The 26,234-nt window shown below is 38.2% G+C and overlaps 1 protein-coding gene across 3 annotated transcripts; it reads right to left on the bottom strand.

Annotated features, from left to right (window-relative positions):
- On the bottom strand, window positions 1–26,234 carry drc9 (dynein regulatory complex subunit 9). 3 transcript variants are annotated; one of them, XM_079874917.1, is made up of 10 exons: window positions 26,179–26,234; window positions 25,991–26,102; window positions 9,054–9,208; window positions 8,699–8,827; window positions 8,518–8,599; window positions 5,447–5,608; window positions 5,086–5,160; window positions 3,725–3,856; window positions 3,505–3,606; window positions 1–607 (listed from the first exon to the last, which is right to left on the bottom strand). In XM_079874917.1, exons 2-10 carry the CDS (start codon window positions 26,090–26,092, stop codon window positions 497–499), a joined length of 1,050 nt encoding a protein of 349 aa, XP_079731043.1. In that variant the 5' UTR covers window positions 26,093–26,102; window positions 26,179–26,234; the 3' UTR covers window positions 1–496. The 3 variants fall into 3 exon arrangements, with proteins under 3 accessions (XP_079731043.1, XP_079731042.1, XP_079731041.1); XM_079874916.1 differs by having other exon boundaries at window positions 9,054–9,205; window positions 25,991–26,203; XM_079874915.1 differs by having other exon boundaries at window positions 25,991–26,202.

Genomic DNA, 26,234 nt, shown 5'->3' with positions numbered 1-26,234 from the left:
TAAAACTGAGCATACTGGGGCACGGTTTGTTTGCTAGAGTGGGCCAAGCTCATAATAAGGCTGGCCTTGATTCAAGTACTATCATCATTCAACTAGCATCATGCTGCACCCTTTGTGTCCTTAACTAGTCTGACCCTCTCATTGTAATCCTGATTTGATCCTCTTTTTCTTTTCTATAAAGAAGTCCATCTCACACCATTTTACAGGTTCCAGATAATTTCATCAATTTTATTTTCATTGTTTGTCTTCTTAATAAAGAGATTTTTTTTATTTTAAACCCACATCTCTCTAACTGTTTGTACTAACATGAGTGACCTTTTAGTGTTAGTTTTCACCTATAATCCGGTTAGTATCCCCTCCTCTCATAAACCGTCTCCCAGAACATGATGTAAAAATCTTAAAATTACATTTTTGATCATCAAACTGTCACTCTGCTGATGCTCTGGCAATGACTTTAATTGTCTATTGTTTGTTTAAATGTATATTGTGACAGTCATTATTTCTTCTTATTTTTGCCTTTTTTGCCACCTTTAGACTTGGATTTGGTTGCTTTCTTAGGTGAACCCAGTCCTCTGCGTACGAGAGTCCCCCGCCACCAGGCTTGGATCTGAAAAGAGATACATGAAACAAAAGATAATTAAGTATATTAGGGATTAGACATACCTATGTTTTAAAATTTTCTTACACATATTGCAAATGTGTGGACGATTCTGTTTTTGCCTAGCTCCAAAAGTGAGTATGCAACTATTGTAGCTACGTTTTTTTTTCTTCATTATTATTATTATCATTATTATTAGTAGTAGTAGTAGTTTTCTGATTGAAGTATAAATGCTTTTTGAAATGTTCAAAGCATTGTTGTGTAACATGCCAACAGCTTAATGTGCTGACATGAAATTTACTATCCATACTTAGCACAAAAGGATTGGACTGAATTCAGAATAAAAAAAGAAAAAGAAAAAAGAAAGCCTTAAAAATGAGCTGCAATATGAGTGTCAAAAATAGGAAATAATAAAAATAGAAAAATACTTTACTGATGTAAGGAAATAATTAGCACAATAATAAAAAAAAAGATTTCATTAGGGTTTCTCAAACTCGGTCCTGGTGTTTGATCAGGGTTGGAGCTAAACTGTGCAGGACAGTGGCCCTCCAGGACTGAGTTTGAGAAACCCTGGTCTAAATGTTTGTTTGTAAACTAACAGTTTGTAAACTAGGAAAACATTGAAAAGCCAATCAAAATACTTCCATACTTTAAAGTGTGTGCTGCAATTATGTGTTATGGTTAGGTTTTGTTATTTTGACTTTTATTTTGAAATTCTGGATGATCCAAAGATCCAGGTCCCACCCTAGTCCCCATCCTCGAATTCTCTTCTTCTCTGCTGGTCCTGTCCGGCTGTTTAGATGTTCCGATTATACCCGGAGTCCTTCCTCCGATGTCCCCGCCCAATCTCCTAGCTACTGTGTCCCAGTCAGTCCTGCCCGACTCCCTGGTCTTGACCCTCCTGGAACTGCTGTCTACGCTGGTGTCGCTCCTCGGCTCCACCCTCTCCACAAGCTCTCCAGCCCTCCGACTCTGGCTCAAGCTTCACCTCGGGCCTTCAGGCCCATGAATCCACATTAACCTGTCAGCACATCGGCTCCACCCCGGCTCTGCTTTTCCTCAGCTCCAACATGGTTTCCAGGCCTCCAACTGCACCTTACCCTTCCTCCCCTTCCGCCTGGGTCTCTATGTCTTCCAGCTTAGCCTCCATCAGTAGGTTCCCAGGATCCACCTGGACCATCCATCAGTGCTACACCTTGGCCCCTCCCTCCTTCGGTTTCGCCATGGAATCACTCTCTGACAGCTAATCCAGGGTCCTATCCGTCGCAGTTCTGCCCCCTCCTCAAAAAAACCCTCCCTCCCTCTACTGTTGGACTACTAAGTTATGGCACAAGGACAGACCTTCTGGGAAGGGAGGAGTATTGTTACATATGGAGTACTGTTATAAATGTACATGCATATATACTCCCTGTTTTGTTTGGTTCCCTGTAGGTTATTATCATTATTTATGTGTAGATTGTGTTTAATTGGTATCCTGAGTAATCTCTGTGTTCATTAAAGATTCATTGTCTTTATTTTACCTGTGCATGTTTTGGATGGTGCTACAACTACACAAGCGTGGCATTATGTAATTAGAACATAACTGAATAGTTTATTTATTGTCCAATGAGGTGGATGCTAATATGGTTATCAAAATAGTTATCGGTAGAGTTTTTGTTCTTGGTGTGAATAGGCCTTAACACAAGTTTTGAGACTAGACAAATAATAAAATTTAGACTAATTATGCCTAATTATTGTGTTAAATACTTTTTTTTTTCAATGCTGTTAAAATTTACAGCTATCAAAACTAAGATTTAAAATTTACAGCTATCAAAACTGACTGTAATTTTGACATAAAGCACCACAAAATATCTACCACTTTTTTTTTTTTTTTTTTTGATCAGTTAATATTCAGATAAATTACTGCATTCTGGAAAATTATTTATTTAAATAAAAATGATTGAACTTTTAAAATTCTACCTATATAATTTAGTTTATTATTTATTTATAAATTTTTTCTCTCTCTCTCTCTCTCTCTCTCTCTCTCTCTCTCTCTCTCTCTCTCTCTCTCACACACACTCACACACACACACACACACTTTCACAGTTATGTTCTGTTAAGTTCATTTTCATGGTCTTTTAGTTTGTTTATCTTCACATGTTCCCTTTGTTTTAGTTTCCCACCACTCTATAGTCACTATGGTTACATGGTTACAAATCCAATCCAATTCCAGAGCCATTACGGCTCTGTCCAATTCCTTTTAACCTCTCAACGATGCTCAATGGCTTCTTTTTAGCAAACAACTTGCTCGAGTGGGTGTAAATACTACTAACTTTCATGTTTTTTTGCACAACCTGCAAAAATCGCTCGATTCAATTGCTGCTTCTGCAAACCGCTGATCAACACGTTTGGTTACACATTTCCTGCCTGGAGTTTTCGCTTCACTCTGCAAAGTACGTCACCCGGATCGTTGGTCTGATTGGTTGAAAGACTATCCAATTGCGTACAGAGTCAATTGAACTATGCCCGTTGATCACGCCTCTTGTGCAGTAGAAAATACAGAGCAGACTCCCCAGACCAATGTTCAATCTTAAAAGATTGAGCTTGGTCTGGTAATAGCCAGACTATGCTTATACCTCAATTCAAATTAAACTCAAATTCAGGGATTAAATTGGAATTCTCATTTAAATTCTGAATGATACTCAAAATTGCACAAAATTGACTCAATTGACAAAATATTGAATGAAGTTGCTGAAAAAAAACACCAAACACAAAGTGCATATAGGTATCAGTTCCATTAAGCCCCGAAAATACCAGATTTGGTAACAGCATTATCTGCTTCAAAAGTAATGACTTAATAAAATGATACATCTTCTATAGCCATTATCCTTTTACCTACTTTTCCTAGAATTAAGCTATACGTTACCTTAGTTGCTGCATCTCTTTCCTTTTGCTCTTTCTCCAGCTGTGAACGCAAACATTCCTTCTCCATCCTGTCCTCAATGATAACCTCTTGCATGTCTCTGCACTGAGGTATAAAAAGTTTTTTGCAGCTTATTAATACTGACTCTCTCAAAAGGAATTTTAAAAGGAATGCAAATCAGGTTACAGTTAACATGTAACACAAATGCTTTTCATATAAACACCTTTTTGGACAGCTCTTGAATTCGTGCCTGGCTGTTGTTTCTTTTATTCTTTAGAGCAGTGATCTCTTGCTCCTTCTCCTCCATGTCTTTTTCATACCGCTGGATCCAAAACTGGAACTTTTCCCCTAAGTTCTTTTAGGCACAAACAGTTCAGTGACAGCAATTAATCCTGGTGTATTTGTATCAGAATAGGCTTAATTAAAGTGCTTACAAACAGAACTCCAAGCACAACCAACAAGACAATTTAGTCAATCAGCTTCATTACCAAAGTTTCAGTGGTGAGCAGCATGGAAATTCTTAACATTCTGGGGTGCGTTTCCCAAAAGCATCATTAGCCAACAATGGTTGCAAGTTCTGTCGTTAACAACATATTTCAACGATATGGTTAGTTTGGATGAAATTCTGACTTATTACATCTGCCATGTTTTCACTGTCACATTAAACATCATTTAAAACAGTTAAATGTCTTCTTTTATTTGTGTACACTAATAACAAAAACAAAATGTTATGTTTTTCGTAAAGTAAAGAAAATACCACAGTTCGACACTCCACACTCCTCTGTGGTTAGAAGCATAGTTACTCGTTATCAGAAGCACAATAACAAGGGGAAGGTTAGGATGATTTCAGGGGGCCTTATCAGAGAGGGCAAATGGAACAAAAATAGACATGAATTGCCATCTTGAATTAAATAGCAGAAGTTATTATTCCATCACATGTGCATGACGTCATTAACAGCAGTCCTATAATGTTGAACCAACATAGTTCAAATGACACTAAGACTGCATTTACACTGCTGGTCTTGATGCCCAATTCCAATTTGTTGACTATTTTGGATTTGTTTGATGACCAGCTTACATCATCTTTTAAAAGTGAAAAGTGATCTGCATTTACACCATATACTAGGTGAAACAACCCAAGGTAGACATACTGATCCAGAAAGGAAGTAAAAATGGCGCGATTTGCAATGGATGCGGAGGAAATTACAATACAAGCTTTTGCTTTCCACCACATCTTTAAAAATATCAATACATTGAGTTGAGCCTTCGTCCTCCATTGCGCCATTGAAAAGATTAATGTGGTCACAGTTGGTGTCCACCTGAGTTGACGTTATTTGCCATCATCGCTTTTTCAATTATGTATGACTCGCATTGACAGGGGAATATCCTGAAGATCTTGATTTACTTGATTAGGCTTGGAGCTAAACTCTGCAGGACAGTGGCCCTCCAGGAGCAAGACTTGACACCCTACTCTATACCAATTGGGGTACAATCAGAGGTGCACATCCCTGCAAGTACAAATCTAGTTTGTTTTACAAAGCTTTATGAATTACGTTACATAAAATTAAGTTGTGCTTCACTTACTGCATGTTGTCTTTTTAGGAAGATCTCCATCTCCATGTGAACATTCTTTTCCTCCTCAGTTTTCTCTTGCAGCATCTGAGAGTGCAACCAAAAGTGGAAGTTGTAAATCAAAATATGATGGTATGTGGGTTTTACAGTATGTTTGGGTATCAGAATTATTGGAATTTTAATTATAAACTTGTTAATTTATAAAAAATCCTGACTTCTGTCACTTGACCGTATTGATGTAAAAATGACCAAAATGGCAGTGGCAGTTAAAATAAAATAAAAACGCCATTGTTCCTGAATGGACTTTATTTGTTAAAAAGTTACACAAAATGATGCAACATAGAAGTTGCAGAACAAGTTGTCAAACACACACCTGAACTTCATCTTCCAGTTTTTTCTCCTTGTGACTGTTGAGTTTCAGCCCTTGGCAGACTAGCTGTTCGGCACAGCTCTTCACAAATTTCTCTTGTCGGTTTGTCCTCACCCTCATGTTCTGTGCCTGCACCCTCAGGTAGTCCAACAACTCCTCAAGCCTCTGGGAAGAAAATTGTTTTTTTTCAGCCAGACTGCAAGCCACATGTGTATTTGTCCAACATTTTAGACCAAAGTTCAAAAGTAAAGATGACGCAGTACTTTTGTCAACAATTAGGATTCTTTGCATTGTGACATTAGCTATGTTTCCATCCAAAGGTTGTGAATTTAACTAATGTGCAAAATTGGAATATTGCATGAAACATTTGCTTTCTGATAAACTGGCACTAAATATCATTACCTAGTTATGGCATGAAACTCTAGATGGCGCAGGCTGATAGGTCCAACTCATTTGGTAGCGATCACATCATTATCTACATAGCAAAGCTGATTGGTTGTTGTTGCATCAGCGGCCAATGAGCTGCGGCTCAACATTCAAACAAATACCGGTAGTGTTGCTTTTAGCAGTCTGCAGCACGCTTTCAGAACGCATCTGGAATCAACATCTAAGATAAATGATTGATGTTTTATTCCACATCTCTGTGCATATTGTGTGGTCCAGTTATTAATTCCTAAATGGAGCCATCTTTACAAGTTTTAAACTAGCTTTATGTTAACATTTGCACGAGTGAATCACTGAAGCATATAGCAGCAGTGTTTACTGTATGCAACAGCAGTATTGCTGACATACTATTGTATGTCATCGCTGTTTTATATGTGTTAGCATGGATATGAAAACAGTTAAAGTGATATAAGCATTTGTGCTTTAAACAGCGTTCATAGATTTAGCTGCAAAGGTTTACTGACAACACATTCATTTATGTTATTTCAAGGGTAATGTTTTCATTAGCTAGGCTTAACATGTTGATGCAGCGTTATGTCATACATTATCACTCCAATTGGCTTTTCATTTATCAAATAAGACCATGAGGGTTTTGTAATCATTATCAAATGACTTATTGATGATACTTGCTCAGGTGGTTGCTGGGTTCCTATCTCTATCAGCTTGTCCATCTTTATATCTATTGTTCACAAGAACACATAGCATGCATTTATATAATGTTAAGCAGGTCGGCAAGGCAGCCAAGACACACATAGCGTTAAGTCACTAGTGCTAAGCTGGTCTGCAAGGTAGCCAAGGCACGCATAGCCTTAGGTCACTAGTGTTAAGCCAGTCGGCAAGGTAGCCAAGGCACACAAAGATAGTAAAACATGCTGTCACATAAAAAAAAAAAAAAAAAAACGTACATATTGCTTGCCGATAGATCTGCTGTCTTTGGGGGTGTTTTTTCCCATCCCTTCCTGTCTCCTGTCTATGTCATCATTGTGCAGATATATGCATATATGCTGATGCAGAGGCTTGTTTTCTCACTCAACATCATGTGTTTATTACTTGTATTGTCTATTTCTCTCATTATCCTGTGCAACTGTGTAGGGTAAAAAAAAATGCTTTACAAATGTATAGCAATAGTCTTCTTTAAGCTGTTACCCACAGCTTATTGGTATTGGTTGTAAAACATGTAAAAGATCTGTTTGGATGTTTGTGTTGAAGGGGGCTCGGCCATTTTCTGTTGTTTCCTGATTTGTTGGGGGTTAATTCATGTATGTTACATAATGCAGCAGCAGCAGCAGCAGCATGCTCACAGCAATGTCTGTGAATGTATTGGCAGTAACAAGTCCTGGTACTTGCTCTGCAGCAACGTAGCAGATCTATTCTACCAAAACCAAATACACTAACATTGTCATTTCCATTACCATGCCAATCTCTATTATTTACTATACCAATCTCCCAAGAGTTGTCATGACAGAATTACCTAGTTCTGGTTTGGAACTCTAGATGGCGCAGGCTTATAGGTCTAATTCATTTGGTAGCGAGTAGGGCTGCATTAATTGCAATTTTCATGTAATCGCACTTAAACGAGATGGCTTATCGCAATTTTGAAATCGCAAAGGCTGCGATTATTTTGAATGCGCAGCTTGTCATTGATGTACGGCTCTGTAAACACTGCTCCATCTTGAAAGCACTGTGAGTTTGAATCACTTATAAGGTGCATTTGAAAAAGCAACAAGCGTCAAACAGCTTTCCAAACATGAGAAGCATTTAATAACCTCTTGTCCAACAAAAGACAACCTTTAATAACATGCTTTTACTCCGAACTCACTTCATAATGACAGTTGAGCATTCTTCTGTGAGATGATGTGGCTTCTTACACAGAATAAGGCAGTTGTGTGTTTATTGGTCATGTTTAATCAATCAAAGCATTTCAATCTCCTGTTTATTCAGCTACAGTGATAGGGATTTCCTGGAATGACAGGCGTTATCTACTTCTGTGGCAGGGCATATTTGGCATGTCTGCATGAGAGCGCCCTCTGGTGTTCAGATGGAGCAGCATTTACTACCGACCAGCTGCACTGCACTGACAAGCTGCACATAAAATAATCGCAGCCTTTGCCAAATCGCGTACGGTTTCAGTGTGATTAATTGTGCAGCCCTAGTAGCGAGTACATCATTATCTACAAATCACAGCTGATTGGTTATTGTTGCATCAGTGGCCAATGAGCTGCGGCTCAACATTCAAACAAATATCGGTAGTGTTGCTGTTAGCAGTCTGCATCGCGCTTTCAGAAACCCTCCACCTTTCCCAGCTCCACCTGTATAGATCTGCTATGACTGGTTAATTAATGTATATTACATACAGTATGCAGCAGCAGCAGCAGCATGACTTATGCGCATTTTTAGTATAGTATTATTATCATCCAGCAGTTTTTGATACAATATCCCAAAATGTGCATTAAAAATAGGTGGATGGAAACATAGCTTTTGTTGCCATGAAAGTTAAGCACACTTCATGCTTTACAAACACCAGCGAAATATGCACAGTAAAATCAGGAATATTATGTTAACAGTGTTCAAGTCAAATAAATATGAATTAATTAAAAAAACGTTCTATGCAAAATGACACAGATGATTACCTCGCACTCCTCTGTTTGTTCCTTGTGAATGTCAAGTAACTGTTTTTGCAGTGCTTTAATCTTGAGACGACCCTCTTCCTCCCTACAGTTTGTGTAAAATGTGTTTATGTTCACTGTTTGAGGCTACAAAGTACAGTACATGATATTTTGGGGTAAATAATTTGTCAGTTCATGTTAAGACCTGTTTATAATGTCCAGAAGTTGGACTTTCTTCTTCCGGTCCTCTCCTACTGCTGACAAGAGACTTTGAAAAGAGTTTTTCTTCTGCAGCTCGACCATTAACTCATTTAACACGTCTGACATAAACTGCCTATGGGAGTTGAAATAAAGATGATGTTGAAATGGTTTATGAAACATTAAGAAATTTTTAAATCAGTAAAGAAATATACAATGATACATATATACATTTTCAGTAAAAGTAAATAAATATACAATTTTTAACTTTAAATTAAAAACTACAGCTAAAACTATAAAATTACATATAATGCATCCCTATAACATTTAGATCTATACTTTAGAGAAGTGTGCACGCATACCTGTCTCTCTGCACTTTGGCCAGGTTGTCATGAGTAAGTAGACTCTCCTGAATACTTATTTGCTTTTGGGATTTGTGTAATTTTCCTGTAAAATCAGACAAACTGCTCCCAGCCATCAGTCGAGCTGTTTTTCGTTGCAGTTCGGTCCTTTGCTGCTAAATACAGAGTGATACAGAGAAAAACATGATTGGGAGATAAAACAGCAATGATTGCATGCGGACAATAAGGTTCTATAACTATTGTGTGGTGAGCTGGCAATAAAACCATACAAGGAACTCTTATTAAGTATTTTGTACTTAATCAATACACTTGACTTCAAATTACACGAGGCGAACTGTCTAATAAATGTGCAATAAGTTGGGTAAATCTCATGAAACATCTCAAGAACATGTCTAGGTCAAAATAAATAAATAATAAATAAATTATTTTAATGACAATTTAACACATTTTACCACCAATAGTTGCAGTATTGCTTACTGTAATTGTGATATATTAAATTACTTTATTATCTATGGGGTAAAATGTGACCTGGACATTTATTGTCAAATTTGTCCAGTCACTTAATTATAGAACTATTATAAAAAGTCTAACCATGAACAAATAGAGAAAATTATTTACAGACAAGTTAAATGGGGGATACAAACAAGGGAACAACAAGGGTTGCATCAAAAATATTAAGTTGAAATCTAATTCAAAATGTATCTAACAATTCTGTTGCAACTTTAAAAACTTTGTTGTTTAAAAATTGTAAACACAATTTTGATTTGTTGCTACTTTAAACCAGTGACGAGGCCAGACATTTTAAAGTGAGTGGACCTTGGTGAAGTAGGGTGGACCAATGCCTATACTCTTTTTTATTTTTAAAATACATGGGATCAAAATAATTTGACAATTTAGATTAGTTTAATTGTGATTTATTGTCAGCCAACAGTTTCATTTAAACACACAAAAATAAATCACAACAGAATAAGAACAATAAATGAATATAAATAATCATAGGTGGAGCATGTGTTGGGCTGGGCGAGGCTTAGCCTTCCCCAGAGCCATAGAGAGAAAGAGTTGCGACACTCCCATAGACCTCCGTTGTAAATAATGGCGGCGCTTTTAACCGCCTACTTCCGGGATTTGAAGATCGGAATAGTTCTAAACACTGTCATTTTGGCGTTGGACACCATTCACTTACATTGCTGCGCGTCGAGTTGTTCTAGAGTTAAGTTGCTGAAATATCGACCTCTTTTGATTTGTCAACTGTCTATGTTGTATCAGAGGCCCTTTGCGATGCTTATACTGGTCTTCATTTGTATATGCACAGCGTAATTATTTATATTTTATGTTGGTTGTTTCAACCAATTTTCAAGCACTGCCTGCTAGCTAGTGCGACTTCGTCAGCTGTGACAGTAAGAGTTCGGTAATGAATCACTACCACCTTTATAGCAACTTTTATTTAATTAAATTTTTTGGGATATACTAACTTTTCATTATGTTTTATTGTCTTGAGTGAAGTGGCTTGTGAGAACAATGCTGGACCTCTAGGATTGTTATGGGATCACCAGTCCTGTGGATCACCTGCCCCTGGTTTTTGTTTTTCTTGTTCACACACACCCACACAAGCACACATTTTTGTTGTCTGTCATTGTTTAATAAAAAATATTTAAGTGAACTCTGAACGGACCGCCACGGCAGACCTCTTTGCGTGATCACGAAGGTAGGCTAATGGCTGAATCAAAATTTATAAGCAAAATCACGGGAATCAATAGCCTAATACAGCCCAGTTGTGCTAAAATAAATATCATGAGATGTCCATCATTAGATGAATGATATGGAAAAGTTAAGTTAGAGCCGCTAAAGCCAGTGCTACTACCCATGCGAACATGAACACTGAGCTTTTCCCTCCAAAAATATAGCCTAAAACTTATCTCCAAATGCAAAACTGACATTAACAAAATGCAATAATGCAATAACAGCTGAAAAAGTACTTGGGTGTGTGTTTTATTTTATATTTACCGTTCAATAATGCAATCGCTGCTGTCTGTCCCATAGAAGAGCATGACAGCCAGCGTATGTTTTAGAACTATTGGGGCTTACATGAACCACGTGACAGCCATAGCGGCGACATCAAAGAGTGTCGCAACTCTTTCTCTCTATGGCTCTGGCCTTCCCCAGGCCACGGACTTGAGACTAGCATGGAATTGTCTCAGTCAAACCACTGTCTGCTGCCGCTTTGGATTGGTTTTAGAGGGACAGCTCAAACAGCCCTCAGCCCTCAAACAGCTCTCAATTAGTAAATTGATTTACCGTAAAACTTCAAATAATAGCCGAGTCCCAAATAGACGCCTGTCTCTTTTAAACGCCCGGTGTGACGACAGGTTTGGGTAAATAAACGCCGGTCTCAAATAGAGGCCTGGTCGGTTTTTTTGTTTCGGTTGTATTTAATCTTCTAAAACCTGTCAGATCATCTTTTTAAACCAGTTCTATGGTGCAGATTGCGCACGCAAGAGAGCCGTGCGCATCTGGGCGGGAGCTGTTAGTGCAAGCAAGGCGGAGAGGGAGAAGTGGACGGGAGCGACGAGGAGGAATTCGCCAATGAACTTGTAGTTGAGGTGTATCGCGGTGAAGATGATAGTAATGAATGGTTTTTTTTATGCTGCCAATAATCTCGCACACAAGACGAGAAGCGCCACGCTGCGTCAATGACAACTCGAGGTATTATGATATTATCTATTCAGTTAACGGACGCTCTGAGGTAAAGTGTTCAGACTGCAGACTTAGCTACGATTGTATTTAATTGTACAATCATCATAACATAGTACAGTACAGACATTATATTAACTCCATAATGTCCTTAAACATAAAAATATTGCTGGCCATAAACTGAGCAAGTGCGCGACCGGTGTGTGATATCGTTACCTCGAGTTGTCCTAGACGTGACACGACGCAATATAATGTAATTCTTACATTAACTGATTTGTTAAACACATTCGAATTATAAATAAAACGTAATATAATGTGGTTAACTCTTACTGTCATGCTTTCTGTCTGTCAGCCTAAATTCTATGGATGTGCTACACTCAATGAACAACATCAACACTGAATTAAAGGCCTGTCTCTTATAGACGCCTGTCTCAAATACAAGCCGGTGCAGTTCGGCGATTTGGGAAAATAAAAGCCCGGGCTATTATTTGAAGTTTTACGGTATTTTTCGAGTTTTTAAATGGTCAAATACATACAAAATTATGTTAACATGTCCGTCTTGCCTAGTATTCAGGTAAATATAGTCAGATTTGAAAATGCATGTGGTATAACAGTATATTGGATCCATGCTTAAGCTTTTAAAGTGACAGCAGCCTAATAAACCTGCTGATGTCTGTCATGTTAATCAAAGAACAAAAGACAAAGGGAAAATTTGGTCGCTGCTCTTGACTTTAATTGTAAGCATTAATCTGTATTTAATTTTTACAATCAAGTTATCTGTTATTCAACATTTAACATTTACTTTCATTTCTGTAGTATTTCTTACCTGGATATACTGTTAGACCCACCTGAAAAACTTAAAGCCATATTTATTTCATGTGTCTATTTATTCTATTGTATTTATTTGAGCTATTGTTTGCAATTTGTTTATTTGTCTTATTTTATTACTGACTGTTTACTTGTTGATTTTTTTTTTTTTTTTTTTTTTGGTTTCATGATTCAAATAAATAGAAAAAAGCCTCCCTGTTCTGTGTATAAGCTATTGCAACAAAATTACCAAAATTATCAAAAGGTTATGAGATATTAAATGATCTGTATGATGGTATAATGGCAGTTTTCCCTGTGGTATCGAAAATCAATATTTTTCAAGGTATCGAAGTTGGAAATTCCAGTATCGCGACAACACTAATATCAATACTGAAATGCTTCCAAAACTAATTTTCTGCTAAATAGATACACGATACCAGCTGCGCTTTCTCGATCTCTCATCTCTCTGACAGTGAGTTGACACACAAACCCGCCTCCCCTTACTCACTCACTTATTTGGTCCGAATGAATATTGTTGGTGTTACAGGGCTTGAATTTCGGCGTGGGATTATGCATATTACGCATAATTTTACTCATTCCCGCAAGATTTTGTGCTCACACCCAAAGTGCACGCACATAAAGCCATCTTGAGTTCGTTTTCACTGTCAAAATGCTGGTCTTGACGACTATTCACATAAACACAATCAGTTAGGTATGTTTTAAGTGAACATAAACAAAGTTGAGAAATGCATGTGTAACAGCATAAAGTGACAGCAGCCTTATATTCCTGCTGCCAAATTACGAGATAATATAAAAAAATATCTATATGGCAGTTTTCCCCATGGTATCGATGTCAGAATTATGGCCAGTGAAAATACTGAGTGGCTAGTAACTTTGGAAAACCACTAGCCACAGTGGGTGGTGAGCAAAAAAGTTAATGTCAAGCCCTGTATACATTGTATTATATAAAACATATGTATTTAGACCAGCATGCACATAAAACAGCATTTACAACTAGGGCTGTGTCATGGGTGGTTGCAGGAAGGCAGACGGAGACAAGGATATAATTCCAAAACGAAGGTTTATTGGTAATTAAACACAGGACGGCAGAACAAGTAGCAACAAACACTAAATATAACTAAGATCGGACCAAGATTGACAGAACAGACAGAACCTAAATACAAACACAGATTAACAGAACACAGGTGATACAGATGACGATGATGATTAAACAGCACTGTAACGGATTTCTGTAATTTGAACAGTATTTTACTGTAATATGTACAGTAAGATACTGTAAAATATGTATACAGTATGTTACTGTAAACAGCAAAGGATTATGGGAAAATATAGGGTCACTACTGTAATTCTTCACTACTGTAAATCAATTTACAGTAGTGAACTTGCCCGCGAAAAACTGACCAATGGCAAGAGGGATTTCTTTTCAAGTGTTTTTTTGAGGGGTGAAGTGGCAGTTAATGCACGGATAAAAGATCATGTAACTCACCAAAAAGGTTAGTATATAATTTCTATTTTATGTAAAACAAACATTTTCAAATGTTTTTACTTATGTTAACAGCAAACAAACATGATGTATCGTTTTGTTTTCGTCTGAATGGTTTTAGTGCCTTTTTTTCCTGACTGTCGTCAGAATGTTTTTTTGGTGCCTTTATTACTGTCTTTTTTCCTGACTGTCGGCCGGGTCGCTGTCACGGTGATAATATTAACTGGTGAGTAAGTTAAGTTCACCTATATTAGCCGAAATATTCTTTAGTTAAAACTATAAAAAATAATGGTTGTGTGTTCCTCTGCCTCTTTAACGCAAGTTAGCTCATCAGGCGGGCGGAGTCATCGGTAACGTTAACCGAGCTAACAGCGAACTCAACGTGAAATACTGAGGTAAAGTGAGATAGACGAAACCCTTGTTAAAGTGCGGGTTTTAAACAATATTTTCACGTAGGCCTATATGATTTATTTTCAGGTTTTTGATCTGGATAATGCCATCTGCAACGATGGAGTGTGTTGGAGCCTTTTCATTGTGATAACATCAACTGGTATGTAACGTTATGGTCAACTTCACCTAAATTAGCCGAAGTAAACTTATTAAACAGAGAAGCATAATAACTTTGGTATGTTCTGTCTCCTCTTTCACAACTTTTTGGCAGATGTACAACGTAAATACTGAGTAAAACTAAGTTAAAGGGATAACGTAGTACACCTTAAACAGAAAATTATGTATGTCATCATTTACTCGCCCACAACGTATTCTAAACCTGCATGAAGTTCTTTCGTCTGAACATAAAATAAGATATTTTGAATAATGTTGTTAAATAGTGGCTGGTCCGCATGGACTTCTATAATTGAAAAAAATACTTTGGATGTCAATGGGGACCAGTAACTGTTTGGTTGCTCATGTTCTTTAAAATATCTTCTTTTGTATACAGCACATTAAATAATTTAATGGAAGTTATGAACAAGTTGAGGGTGAGTAAATGGTGACAATTTACAATTTTGAGTAAACTAACCCTTTATCCAACACCGTTGTTAATTTCATCTTTTGTTTTATTTTCAAGTTTGTGGTCTGAATTATGTCGTCTGAAATGTCGGAGGTGTATTTTGGAGTCTTTTTTGTGATTGCCTTCGTAATGGTGATAACATCTACAGGTGAGTAAGATGACATCAACTAAATTAGCTGAAGTATTCATTAGTTAAGCAGGCAAACATGTTATTTTCTGTTCTTTATTTTGAATTTGCAGCGGCCATTCCCTCCGGACTGTACATCACTGCTGACGCTCTCCACTAATACACAGAACGGGTTGACGTTGGAGGAGGAAGAGGAGAAGGAGGAAAGGGTTAGCAATATACCATTATCAATATAGCAAAGTTTTGCTAACTAATATTTTTAATGTTGTTTAATTGATTAAAAACTATAAACACCATACAACATTATATCTTACCTCATCTTCACCCCACATGTTATTGTTGTTAGTAATAAGTTCTGTTATTGTATTTTAGTTTTTTTCTGTAAACTATAACACTAAAAGGCTGCTCTGACTTTGTCTGTTTCAGGAGAGTCTGTTCTCAAAGCAAAAACATGGATGCTGACAATGAAGGGCAGAATCATCATCCAGTTACAACTGCTAACAGACGACTCTTCAGCATTAGCTGTCTATTTTGTCGAATGCAGAATCAGGTAAACCAAAATATATATATATATATATTTTTTTTACATTACATTACATTTACATGCATGCATTTGGAAGTCACTTTTATCCAAAGCAACTTACATTGTATTAAGTTTAATTTAAATTATCCATTCCCTGGAAATCTAAGCATTCCTGTGAATGTATTGAAAAAGAATGAAGATTTAATGATTTAAATGTAATTTATTATGGGGTAATACCATCCCTGTAGGTTAGGGGTGGAAATTGGCAAAAATTTGATGATTCGATAGTATTGCGATATTTGGGCCACAATTCAATATTATTGCGCTTCCTAACATTGCGATACAGCAAGTATTGCGATTCGATTCTGCGATAAATTGCGATTCATGTCCCCCATATTATTCAAAGACATTACAAAAAATAAGACTGCTCAACTCACTTCAAATGTCACATTAAATCTGTGAACATCTTCTACACATTTACTGGAGGGTAGTGCAAAAACTTTGTCCTTGAACATTCAGGACACAGGACCTTATTACAGAACGTAATTATATGAACGCGTCACCACCGCATTAGCACCAAAAACATGGATATTTTATTTTAGAGAATAATTACACAACCTATTCGATATACTATAATTCTATAATTAAATAAACTAATCGAATATCCAAAAATTGTGACTCATCCCTGCATGTAATACCTTGTTTTTTTCCCAAAATCTTCACTTACGTCTCGATTTTCGAAGGGGATTATAAACGTTTCTTCCTTGGTTCGCTTTTATTTAGGCCTATTACATTCACATTCTTTACTGTGGTAAAGTAGAAAAACGTTGTAGGACAGATAGCCTACATTTTTACTTGCACGTCAGATTCATTTCAACACAGTTTTTGCTTGTTATTAGACATGTACGGCGCGTCAAGTTTATTTGATTTTTAGTTTCGCTGTCTTTGGCAGCGCGATTTCAAACATAGCTTAAATGTCTTGCCCTTGTGGAAAATTAAATTCACTTTTCATACCTTTTACAACAAGTAGAAAACATGAAGATATCAGAAAATAGATCGATGGTCTCTTTCCTCCTCGTGTCATCCCTCTCAAAGCACAGAGCGGTATGGCTTCATGTGGAATCACGTGTCTTTGTGTGGAAGTATTAAACGAAAGTTGTTTTTTTTTTTTTATATAGATTTAACTTTTCTATTATGTAAGTTTCTAATATTTACTGATATGTATTTGAATGCTTTACAGGCTTTGTGTTGCTTCTTTGACGGAATTGCTCAAATAAAGACTTTTTTGCTCGAATAAACTACATTTTTTTATTTCAATTTTCATAATAACCCCCCAACCACTGCAGGTAGTTGGTCCATTACCACCGCAGTGGTAAAAAAACTGCCACCGTCACAGCCTTATAACCTATATTGGAATACTTTGCGCTACTGTATCAATATAATTGCGTGCGCAAAATATCGCGACACTGAACAGAATCGATTTTTCCCCCACCACTACTGTAAGTGGATTCAGAATCAGATATAGTGCTTTTATTAACGCCAAAGTACATGCAGCATCAAGTTTGAGGGTTAGGGAAAATTCTGCCAACACCGGTCTGAAAAAATTATATATTTTTCCCTGCTTGTGTTTGCAGGTTCATTCTGAGAGTCAACCCTGATGGCACCAAACACCAAAGGCACAGATCAGATGGAAATCTGGAAAGGTCCAAAGAAAAGCATCAGCCTGAAACCCTCAGTGTTTCTCATCAGAGAGCTTGTCAACTTTGACTGGCAAAATTACTGAAATGTAACAACACAACACTGACTTTGACTGTATTTTATTGTTTTAAGGCCTGTTTTGCTTTTCAGTGTGTGTACGTTTTTGCCATGCTACAGATACAAATGGTCACCAGGAGATTAATTCTATGGACTTTGGAGATGTTGCCTTTTTTTTTCTTCAGCTAGTGGCTCCTAAAGGTCAAGATTTGTAATTTGTACTTCTAAAACAAAATGTTCAACGATTAAAAAGAATATTATAAGGACAAATGTTTGTGAGTTATTGTGATTTTTTGGGGGGTGGGGTAAACATAAATTAAAAAAAGAAAATTTAAATGATGATAAAAAAAAAAAAAAAAACTCAATACTAATACTGTAAATGAAAATACGGTAATAATACTGTAAATGCAATTACAGTAAATGGTACAGTATACTGTAAGTGAAAATACAGTAATATTACTGTAAAACATTTTACAGTAACTTACTGGCATCCAGCTGCCAGTAAGTTACTGTAAAATTTACAGCAACCTCTTTACAGTGAGGTGATACAACTGAACTGATAATGACAGTAACCATGGAAACGAAGGAGTGGCGGAAAAGAACAAAGGGAAACAGGATAGACCAACTGCGAAAGGAGGGAGGGGGCTCGGGAGGAGGATGAAGAGCAGGTGAAGGGCAGACAAAAGGCCAGGGTGGAGCAGACAGTGCAGGCGGCCAGGGCAGAGCAGGCTGTGCAGGCAGCCAGGGAGGAGCAGGCGACCAGGGCGGAGCAAACGGAGGGAGGAGCCATGGTGGAGGCAGGGTAGGCGACTCCAGGGGGCCGACTGACAGAGGCGGAGCAGGTGGAAGAGGATACCCGGATGAAGCCGGAGAGCCGACGAGCCAAGGCGATGCTGAGGATCCCGAGGGACATAGCGTTGCCGACGGCTCTGGCGACCGAGGCGCAGGCGGGGATCCAGAAGGCCGCTGTGGAGCTGGAGCGACAGAGGACCAAGGTGGAGCTGGAGGGAGTGAGGAGCCCAATGGAGCCAGAGGGACGAAGGGACGAGGCAAAGCCAGAGGAGTGTAGTCCCGAGGCGAGGGCAGACCGACGAACGACCAAGGTGGAGCCGGAGGGACGAGGGAGCCCGGCGGAGCTGGTGGACTGATGGACCACGGTGGAGATGAGGGAGGTGGGAGCCAAGGTAGAGCTAATGGACCGACGGGCCGAGGTGGAGTCCTGGTCGCGGAGGCCGGAGACGGAGACCGGGCATCCAACGACCATGATGGAGCTGGAGACTGGCAGACCCGCGGCGACCCTACATCACAGAAGGTGGAATAAGGGTAAACTGAGGGGCTGACAGGAAGCAGCAGAGGCGTGGATGAGGAAATTATGATGGTAGGTGGTGGGAGAGGGAGTTCAGGAACAGACACAGGTTCTGGAACAGACTCAGGCTCGGGAACAGACTCAGGCTCGGGAACAGAACAAAGGAAAACAGGAACAAATCAAAACACAATCCGAAAGTCCAAACATACACTGACACGTGACAGGCTGGACATTGATTCAACAATATATATCGCGATTGTTTTTTTTTCAATAACGTTGATATGATTTTTAAACACATTTCCGATATTTCAATATACAGCATTTGTCACTGACTGACGTTTAGGGCACAGCTGGCAGAAAGAGCAGAACACAATTGGCTACTTGCGTGATGACGTACAACACAGACATGCAGCCAGTGCCCAGCAGTAGTAGGCTAAGGTCCAACTCGGCAAGTTTTAGTTACAAAATGAGTACCCCTGACCACAATACAACTGTGACTGAACGAGCTTCCACAAGTGAGGATAAAGCAGACGAAAGCCTAGTTGATAAGAGAGGAAAGACAAACAGGGGGGTTGCCATTACAGCAGAAGCAATGTGGGAGGGAGGGAAGGAGGGAGAGGAGCCAAGCCAGTGTAGGGACACAGTACAGGAAGCTCTGGTTAGTCCACATGAATTAAAAAACAATAATAATAATAATAATAATAATAGTAATAATAATAATAATGAACCCCAGATAAATCATTATAATAAATTCTGCAGTATTCCATTAAAAAAACAATAATTGTCCATTTTGATTACATAGTGACTGTAATTATAAATTATATGTAATTTAAGAATATTCTGTGTTATTTTACATTTGCTTATTGTATTCCATTTCTGTACCTCAATAATACTGTTGTAATGAAGTTATTCTTATTGGTTCTCCTCACCAGTTTTGCAAAGTTGGTTCTTTATTTGTTGAGTTTTGGAGCTTCAATCTTAACTGGAAAAGCTCAAAGTTATAGCCTATCTGATGTGAGTTTGTCATTTGAACCTTGTGCAGAATACTGTCAAATGATTTTTATCTTTTTTTCAGAAATATCAAAATTACTGTCAATGTTAAGTTTCTCAGCGACTCAAAAGTTAATTAATATAAATATATTTTTTTTTCTTGCGTTGATTACTTAATCCTCTCCTGGTTGGTGTTTTAAATTCTGCATTCATTAAAGGGACAATAAGTAACTTTTTAGGTATTTTATTATCTAAAATCAATATTTTTATTCATAAATATGTCCTCAATGGTGTACAAATACCTCTGCCAATGATCTGACTTATCCTCGTAAACGAAGAATTTATTATCTTTATATACATGGGACGGGTAAGTCCACGGAGGCTTCCATGTAGTTCCGCCATCTTGAAAAACTATAATAGCAGAGAGGGACAAAAAGTACTAGGCCAACGCGTTTCCACAACGCGTTTTTGTTCAGAGCCCGCGTCACGTGACTGAAACCAGCAGAAACGGAGCAGAGCAGTGAGAGGCGCTTTTGTCACTGCCCCGGCAAGTTTAAAAGGCTGCACTGCACGGTTAAGTCACAGGATAACGAGTCCTCTTCGTCGAAAAAGTCCACAATAAGACCGTAAAAGGAAACGTGATCGGAGATTACAAAAACAAGGGTTATTATAATGTCGGGATAGCTAATGCAGGAGAAAGCTTTCAAAAGAGACGCTGAAGTTGCCTGCTTTCTTCTCGACAGGTAAGTCAATGTTAAGGTCTTAATTACAGGCTTTTTATTTTTATTTTTTTATCAGCCTATATAGACCAGCGTTTCCCAGCGGGGTGACGCGGCACCCTGGGGTGCTTCTGGCGAGAGCAGGGGTGCTGTGTAAAAAACAAATTTTTACCATCAATCTCGGATCGTCGGAAGTCTTAAATTAGTTAAATAAAGTCTTAAATGAACGTTAAGAGTTGTGAGAAAATGGGACGCGTGTGGGATCCACATGTGACAGTGCAGCAGTGACATCAGAATCAAGTGACACCTAATCGTGACAGCCCTATTTCAAGTCAAATTAATTTTTATTTGCATAGCCCTTTTCACAATAGGCTACATATTGTTTCAAAGCAACTTTACAGAAATTCATGATGTTAAAGTTTACAATATCTTAATGCCTAATTGCTGGATCAGTAGCTGACGCTATGGAAACATCCCTCAGGAGATGATTGTCTGAGGATTGTATAGAAACATATTGGCTGATGGTGCAAGTGCTGGTCTCCCAGGCACCACATCAGCAGTGACTCAAAAGAATGAACCATCACTCCTAAGATTTATCTAGCCTGTGCTTTTTGATTTGAATAAATTATTGGATATTGAGTTTCAGCAACCCATGTTGAGTAAGCTCCTTTTTCTTATGTTGAAACAAGATGGCATTTCATAAGTGTTTGCCGCTGTGTCCTCGTTTTATTACAGGACATGCACATGCATGATAAGTGTATCAAGTGCATGGGAATTACCTGCTCATCAAATTGGCCACAATAATCATTTTAAAATTAAAGTGCTTTGCTCAAGAATTTTCTTTAAAGAAAAGGAGGATAATCAGCCACCCTCCATCACTCTAGTATTCTGGTTGCTGAGGTGCTTCATGAGCTAGGGTCTTGGAAATCCAATGTGGAGCTTTAAAGTTAGCTTTAAAGATAACTAAACCCTAAACCAACTTTTTTTAGTTAATGATCTCTAAGAATGGGGCTTTATTAGTGCTGTTCATTGATTCAAGTAACTTTTTTGACATTTGGGTATAAAGTGTTTTAATTCTACAATATATGGTGTAAAAACGTCTGAGTGCTGCCCTCTTCAGGTTGAACGGTGGCTACTGCAGTTCAGTTTTCCTATTGGATGTTTGCGGTGCTGCGTGACGTAAGCAGGTTCCAGCTCACCACGCCCTCCCTTGGTACGAGCTACCACGCATAGTATTGCATCAGTTAGGATAGTTTTAAGTTAGCGTAGATTTATCTGTATTTAGTACAGTGGTCAGGAGGGTACGTAGGTGTAGTGTTGCTGGTTGCAACAGCACTGCTGGACTACATAGCTTTCCAGCAGACTTGGAAATTAGGCACCAGTGGAGCTCAAGTGTGCAACTTGAATTTTACGCGGGATTGCTTCTCCAACGCAATAGAGGTGGAAATGGGCTTCTCCACACAGCTCACGCTGAAAAGTGACGCAGTGCCAAACGCTGCTCCTCCTGCATGGACTCCACCATTGCAGCGGCGTCTTGATGTAAGTGATCATATATATAGTCACAATTTATGGTTAGGCTAAAGTTAATCCACTGGGGTCGACAAACGCGCCGGCGCATTTTGCTGGATTTTTTCCACATAACGGCAAAATATGTATATGCCTACAGAGAGCGCTCGCTATTGACATCAACTCGATAAAACTCATCAGATGCATGTACTTTATGTCGTCTTGCGACCCTATGAGTCACTCACCATTTTAGAGTCTGACAGCAGCTGTCAATTAATCCGTCACTGCGGGTCTCAGGTGCACGCCCCCCCACTCAGCCCCGCCCTCGGTTCGTCCCCTCTATCTCCGCTGGGGTCTGCCCATTTTTCCAGCATTTTTCAAATATTGCCAGTGGGTTGAGTCAGGCTCTGACCAGGGGTTTAGTTACCCTTTAAGCTATGGTGAGTGAGCAGATGGATTTCTCCCTTTCTTTTCTCTTTCTCTCTCAAAAGAGCTCATGCATTGGAGTCCCCAAAGCTCATAATGTGATCTCGCTTGATGATGTTCTCTCCACTGGTCAGAGCCAGTTCAGTCAGACATGCATTCTAAATTAGACAAGAGTTGCTTATCTTGCACCATCTTCCTTGGAAGTTGCAGCCTATATTGCCATCTAAGGCCTGCAGGATAACAGTCAGCAGTCAACAGTTTATTCCCAGATGGGCCTGAATTTGTGAGTATATGCTTAAATCAAGGATGGCGGTGAGTGCGCCTTCTTATTAATCTGCGATGTGTTTGCAGCAGTCTAATGCTTGTGCAATTAAGTATTTTGTTGCATGAAGCACTTTTTAACAAAAGTCAGTGCTTGCAGCTGAGCTGGACCCTCACTATTAGCACGGCAGGATTTTATAAGATCCCCATAGCGTCAGCTACTGATGCAATGTCGAGTGAACTAAATTCAAAAGCGAACATCTCTGGTTACCTAACGCAACCTCGGTTCCCTGGGAGGAGGGAACGAGACATTGCGTAAGATAGCGTGTTACAAAGATCAGAGACTTTGCCAGCTACACAATGCTTCAGTCCAAAGATTCTGAGGGAATGACGTTCAGCACGGCCTTATTCTTGCCTGATAGATTTCATAGGTCTTCAGTATTCTCTGAAAAAAGGTGTTTCCCCATAGCGTCAGCTATACTGACACAATGTCTCGTTCGCTCCTCTCAGGGAACCAAGGTTACATTAGGTAACCAGAGACTTTTTCTACTCTGAGTCATCTTCTTTGTGCGTGTTGGCTAGCAACCACACCACCAAACATGTGTGGGGCAAGGGTAAATTAAGTGCAATTTGCTTTGACATCACAATTGTGTTGCATTGTGGTATATTGAGCTGCCTGAAGTGTACATGAGTAGACTCAAACCCTTGGTCAAAAAAGAGGGGTCGAGGGTCTGTCCACATGAACTTCCCTAGTCCACTTATAAACGCACTTCAAAATGGTGACGGGGATTCTGCCGAGGGGAAGGGCTTAAGAAAGTTTGCAGGTGTGTGTCAAGTGAAACACACCCCACAACTTTGATTCATTTAGCAAAGAAAGATGTTGCTCAGAAATGGTTCTGATGTGGCTTTGATCAGAACTATTGTGTTTTAATTTTTAGGTTACCTAATATTAACTATATTTATAGAAATATTAAAAACAGTAACACAATTGGACTGTGCAGATATTTTGGGGAAAAGCAGCCCTGTTTGTGTGATATTACTTAAATATAGTGTTATGAATATAAAAAGCAACTCCTTTTTGGGGTATTTTTGCCCCATAACATTCATTTTGGGGGCATTTTTTGTTAATTTGCTGACATTTTTGCCACAAGCCATTAATTTCGGACCCTGGCATGTGTTATTTAAGATCCAAGGTAAACTAAATAAAAGAAAACCATGTAAAATACTACATTTTAACAATTTAATAAGAGCATTTATTAAGAGCAAAGGTTTATAGTCTTTTTAAAAACCTGTTCTGCACAACTACATCCTGCACCCTTGTCGTCACGCAAAACAAAAATTATACATCACCAAAACACACACACACACACACACACACACACACACACACACACACACACACACCTGTGGCACATGATGTGGCCCATGCTATGTGACCTGCCTGTGAACACCAGGCCATCAAGCAACCAAACACAATATAGGAAAACTTACAATTACCACACTTAACACACTCCGCAGAGTAGACCCTGACAATTATCCAATAAGCAAACCACCATATATGGTAACCGAAACAATGCATGTAATGCACAATCCACAGATACAATTATACAATAAATATAATTTTAGACAGGATGGATTATAAGAATAGTTATAAGAGCAATGTGGGTCTTCATATTGACAGGGTAAGACAGTAAGAGGAGTGCCAAGGATCCCTCATAGTCCAAGAGCCTTGTTGAGGCCATGGGGCCTACATTTTCAAGAATAACTTTAATGTGTCTTGGTTTTTCTGTACAACAGGTTACAATTTTAGTCCTGTGATTTGTTAATAATCTGTTTTAACACAACACAAATTAAAATAACACCTTGGTCAGTAAATCCTTGATTAGCCTTAAACTGCTTAATTTAATCCTAATTGGTGCAGTCCATCCAAAATATAGGTAAACTGAATAAACTAAATAAAATATGCAATTTAGTAACTGTATGGGGTACAACAGCTTCAACTGGGGCAGCAACTTTGTTCCTTAAACCCCTAAAAGGTGCGTTTTAGTACCTTAGAGTAGTAATATGTACTTTTAAGTTACTACTATGACTTTTTTGAGTAAATAAGATACAAATGCCCCTTTAAGGGTACTGCCCAGCGACAAGCTGTTGTATCCTTAACCTCCTGGGACCCAGGAATAGACTTTTTTTACACACTTATTTTAGTGAATTTCTCTGACACCATACATGTCACATGTCACAACCTGGGTGTCCTGTAAAGAGCACATTCAGGGATTTTCAGAGACACCAAATGTTTGGAGGTTTCACCATGAAAACAACTTCTCCTTGGTCTTTAAAAATGTCTGATATTAATTTAGTGATCAAATGTGGCACTCTTATGGAAATATGATAATAGGCCTATATTGTAATTATAATTTAAATCAGACTGCTTTTCAAATTGTATTTCATAAACCAACATCTCAGGAAAACGTTATGGGGTTTCAAATAAAAAAATGACTTTCTGTTACAGAACAGGGCATTGGTTTCCTACATGTCCACTGTAGAGGACATCAGGACTTAGCCTAAACCATGTTTATCAGGCATTTTGGGAGACACAACAAGTGAATATGGAATTAAATTATACATAGGCTAAATATTCCTATGATATATTAGATATTATTATTAAAATGTAATTATTACTCCAATTATTACACTTCTTTTTCATTAAATGTTGCTCCAAGAACACATTAATGTGCAAATTAGATACAGTGTATACATTCATTGCATTGAATGGGAATATTAGGCTAATTTATGTATATTTTACCCACATATTGCATAAAGTAAAATGGTGTATCAATTCATTCTGGTCATATCTTTCATAACATATATGTTATAACATATATGTTTCATAACATATACTATTCAACAACTAACAACAAATTTTGGTTTAAAAAAAAATCCCATTGTCCTTGAGTCCTGGTATCCACTACAGATGACATAGCATAACATATGAATATTTTATGATTTTACCATTTGTTTCTCATGCTCTAAACAATGTGATGACATGAAAAAAAAAATGAAAAAAAAAAAAAAAACTAAATTAAAAATAAATAAATTCTGGGTCTCAGAGGGAAGGTAGGCTGTTTTTTTTTCTGTTTCTTTTTTCTTTTTTTCTTTCTTTCTTTTTGCGCTGGTAAACATAACAAATCAATTTAACAATAGCTGATGACGAAACAAATTACGCAGTAGTAACATTACAAATTGTGTTTCTGAAAACAGAAAACAATTCTGAGATTCCTATAACGTTAGTGAGGATGTTAACGTTACTCACAGTCTCCGCTCCCAGGCGTAACGTTATGTTTCCTAACACTGACAGCTGATCAACGTGGTCCTGCAGCACATCACACGCTACGAGCACATCCACAGACATCATACTGCTTATTCTGACGAAACATATGAGGAAATTAAGACAATAACAAGTAACTTTGGACAACTCGACCATGAAGAAAAGACTCTTACAGGTGCTGCCGTAGCAAATGACATCCGTTGTCATGACAGCACGTCTCGTACACAGA

Source organism: Squalius cephalus (assembly GCF_949319135.1).
Source record: "Squalius cephalus genome assembly, chromosome: 6".
NCBI lineage: Eukaryota > Metazoa > Chordata > Actinopteri > Cypriniformes > Leuciscidae > Squalius > Squalius cephalus.
The sequence above is the reverse complement of the archived record's forward strand: the minus strand, read 5'-3'. Positions and strand labels throughout refer to the sequence as shown.

Bases quoted from the DNA above. Each gene is read 5' to 3' on its own strand.
- drc9 (XM_079874915.1), bottom strand. From the start codon at position 26,161: ATGGTCGAGTTGTCCAAAGTTACTTGTTATTGTCTTAATTTCCTCATA. The intron at 8,828-9,053 runs GTATGCGTGCAC...CAACTCCCATAG, and splicing joins GCCAAAGTGCAGAGAGACAG to GCAGTTTATGTCAGACGTGT. The intron at 608-3,504 runs GTAACGTATAGC...ATCTCTTTTCAG, and splicing joins AAAGAGATGCAGCAACTAAG to ATCCAAGCCTGGTGGCGGGG.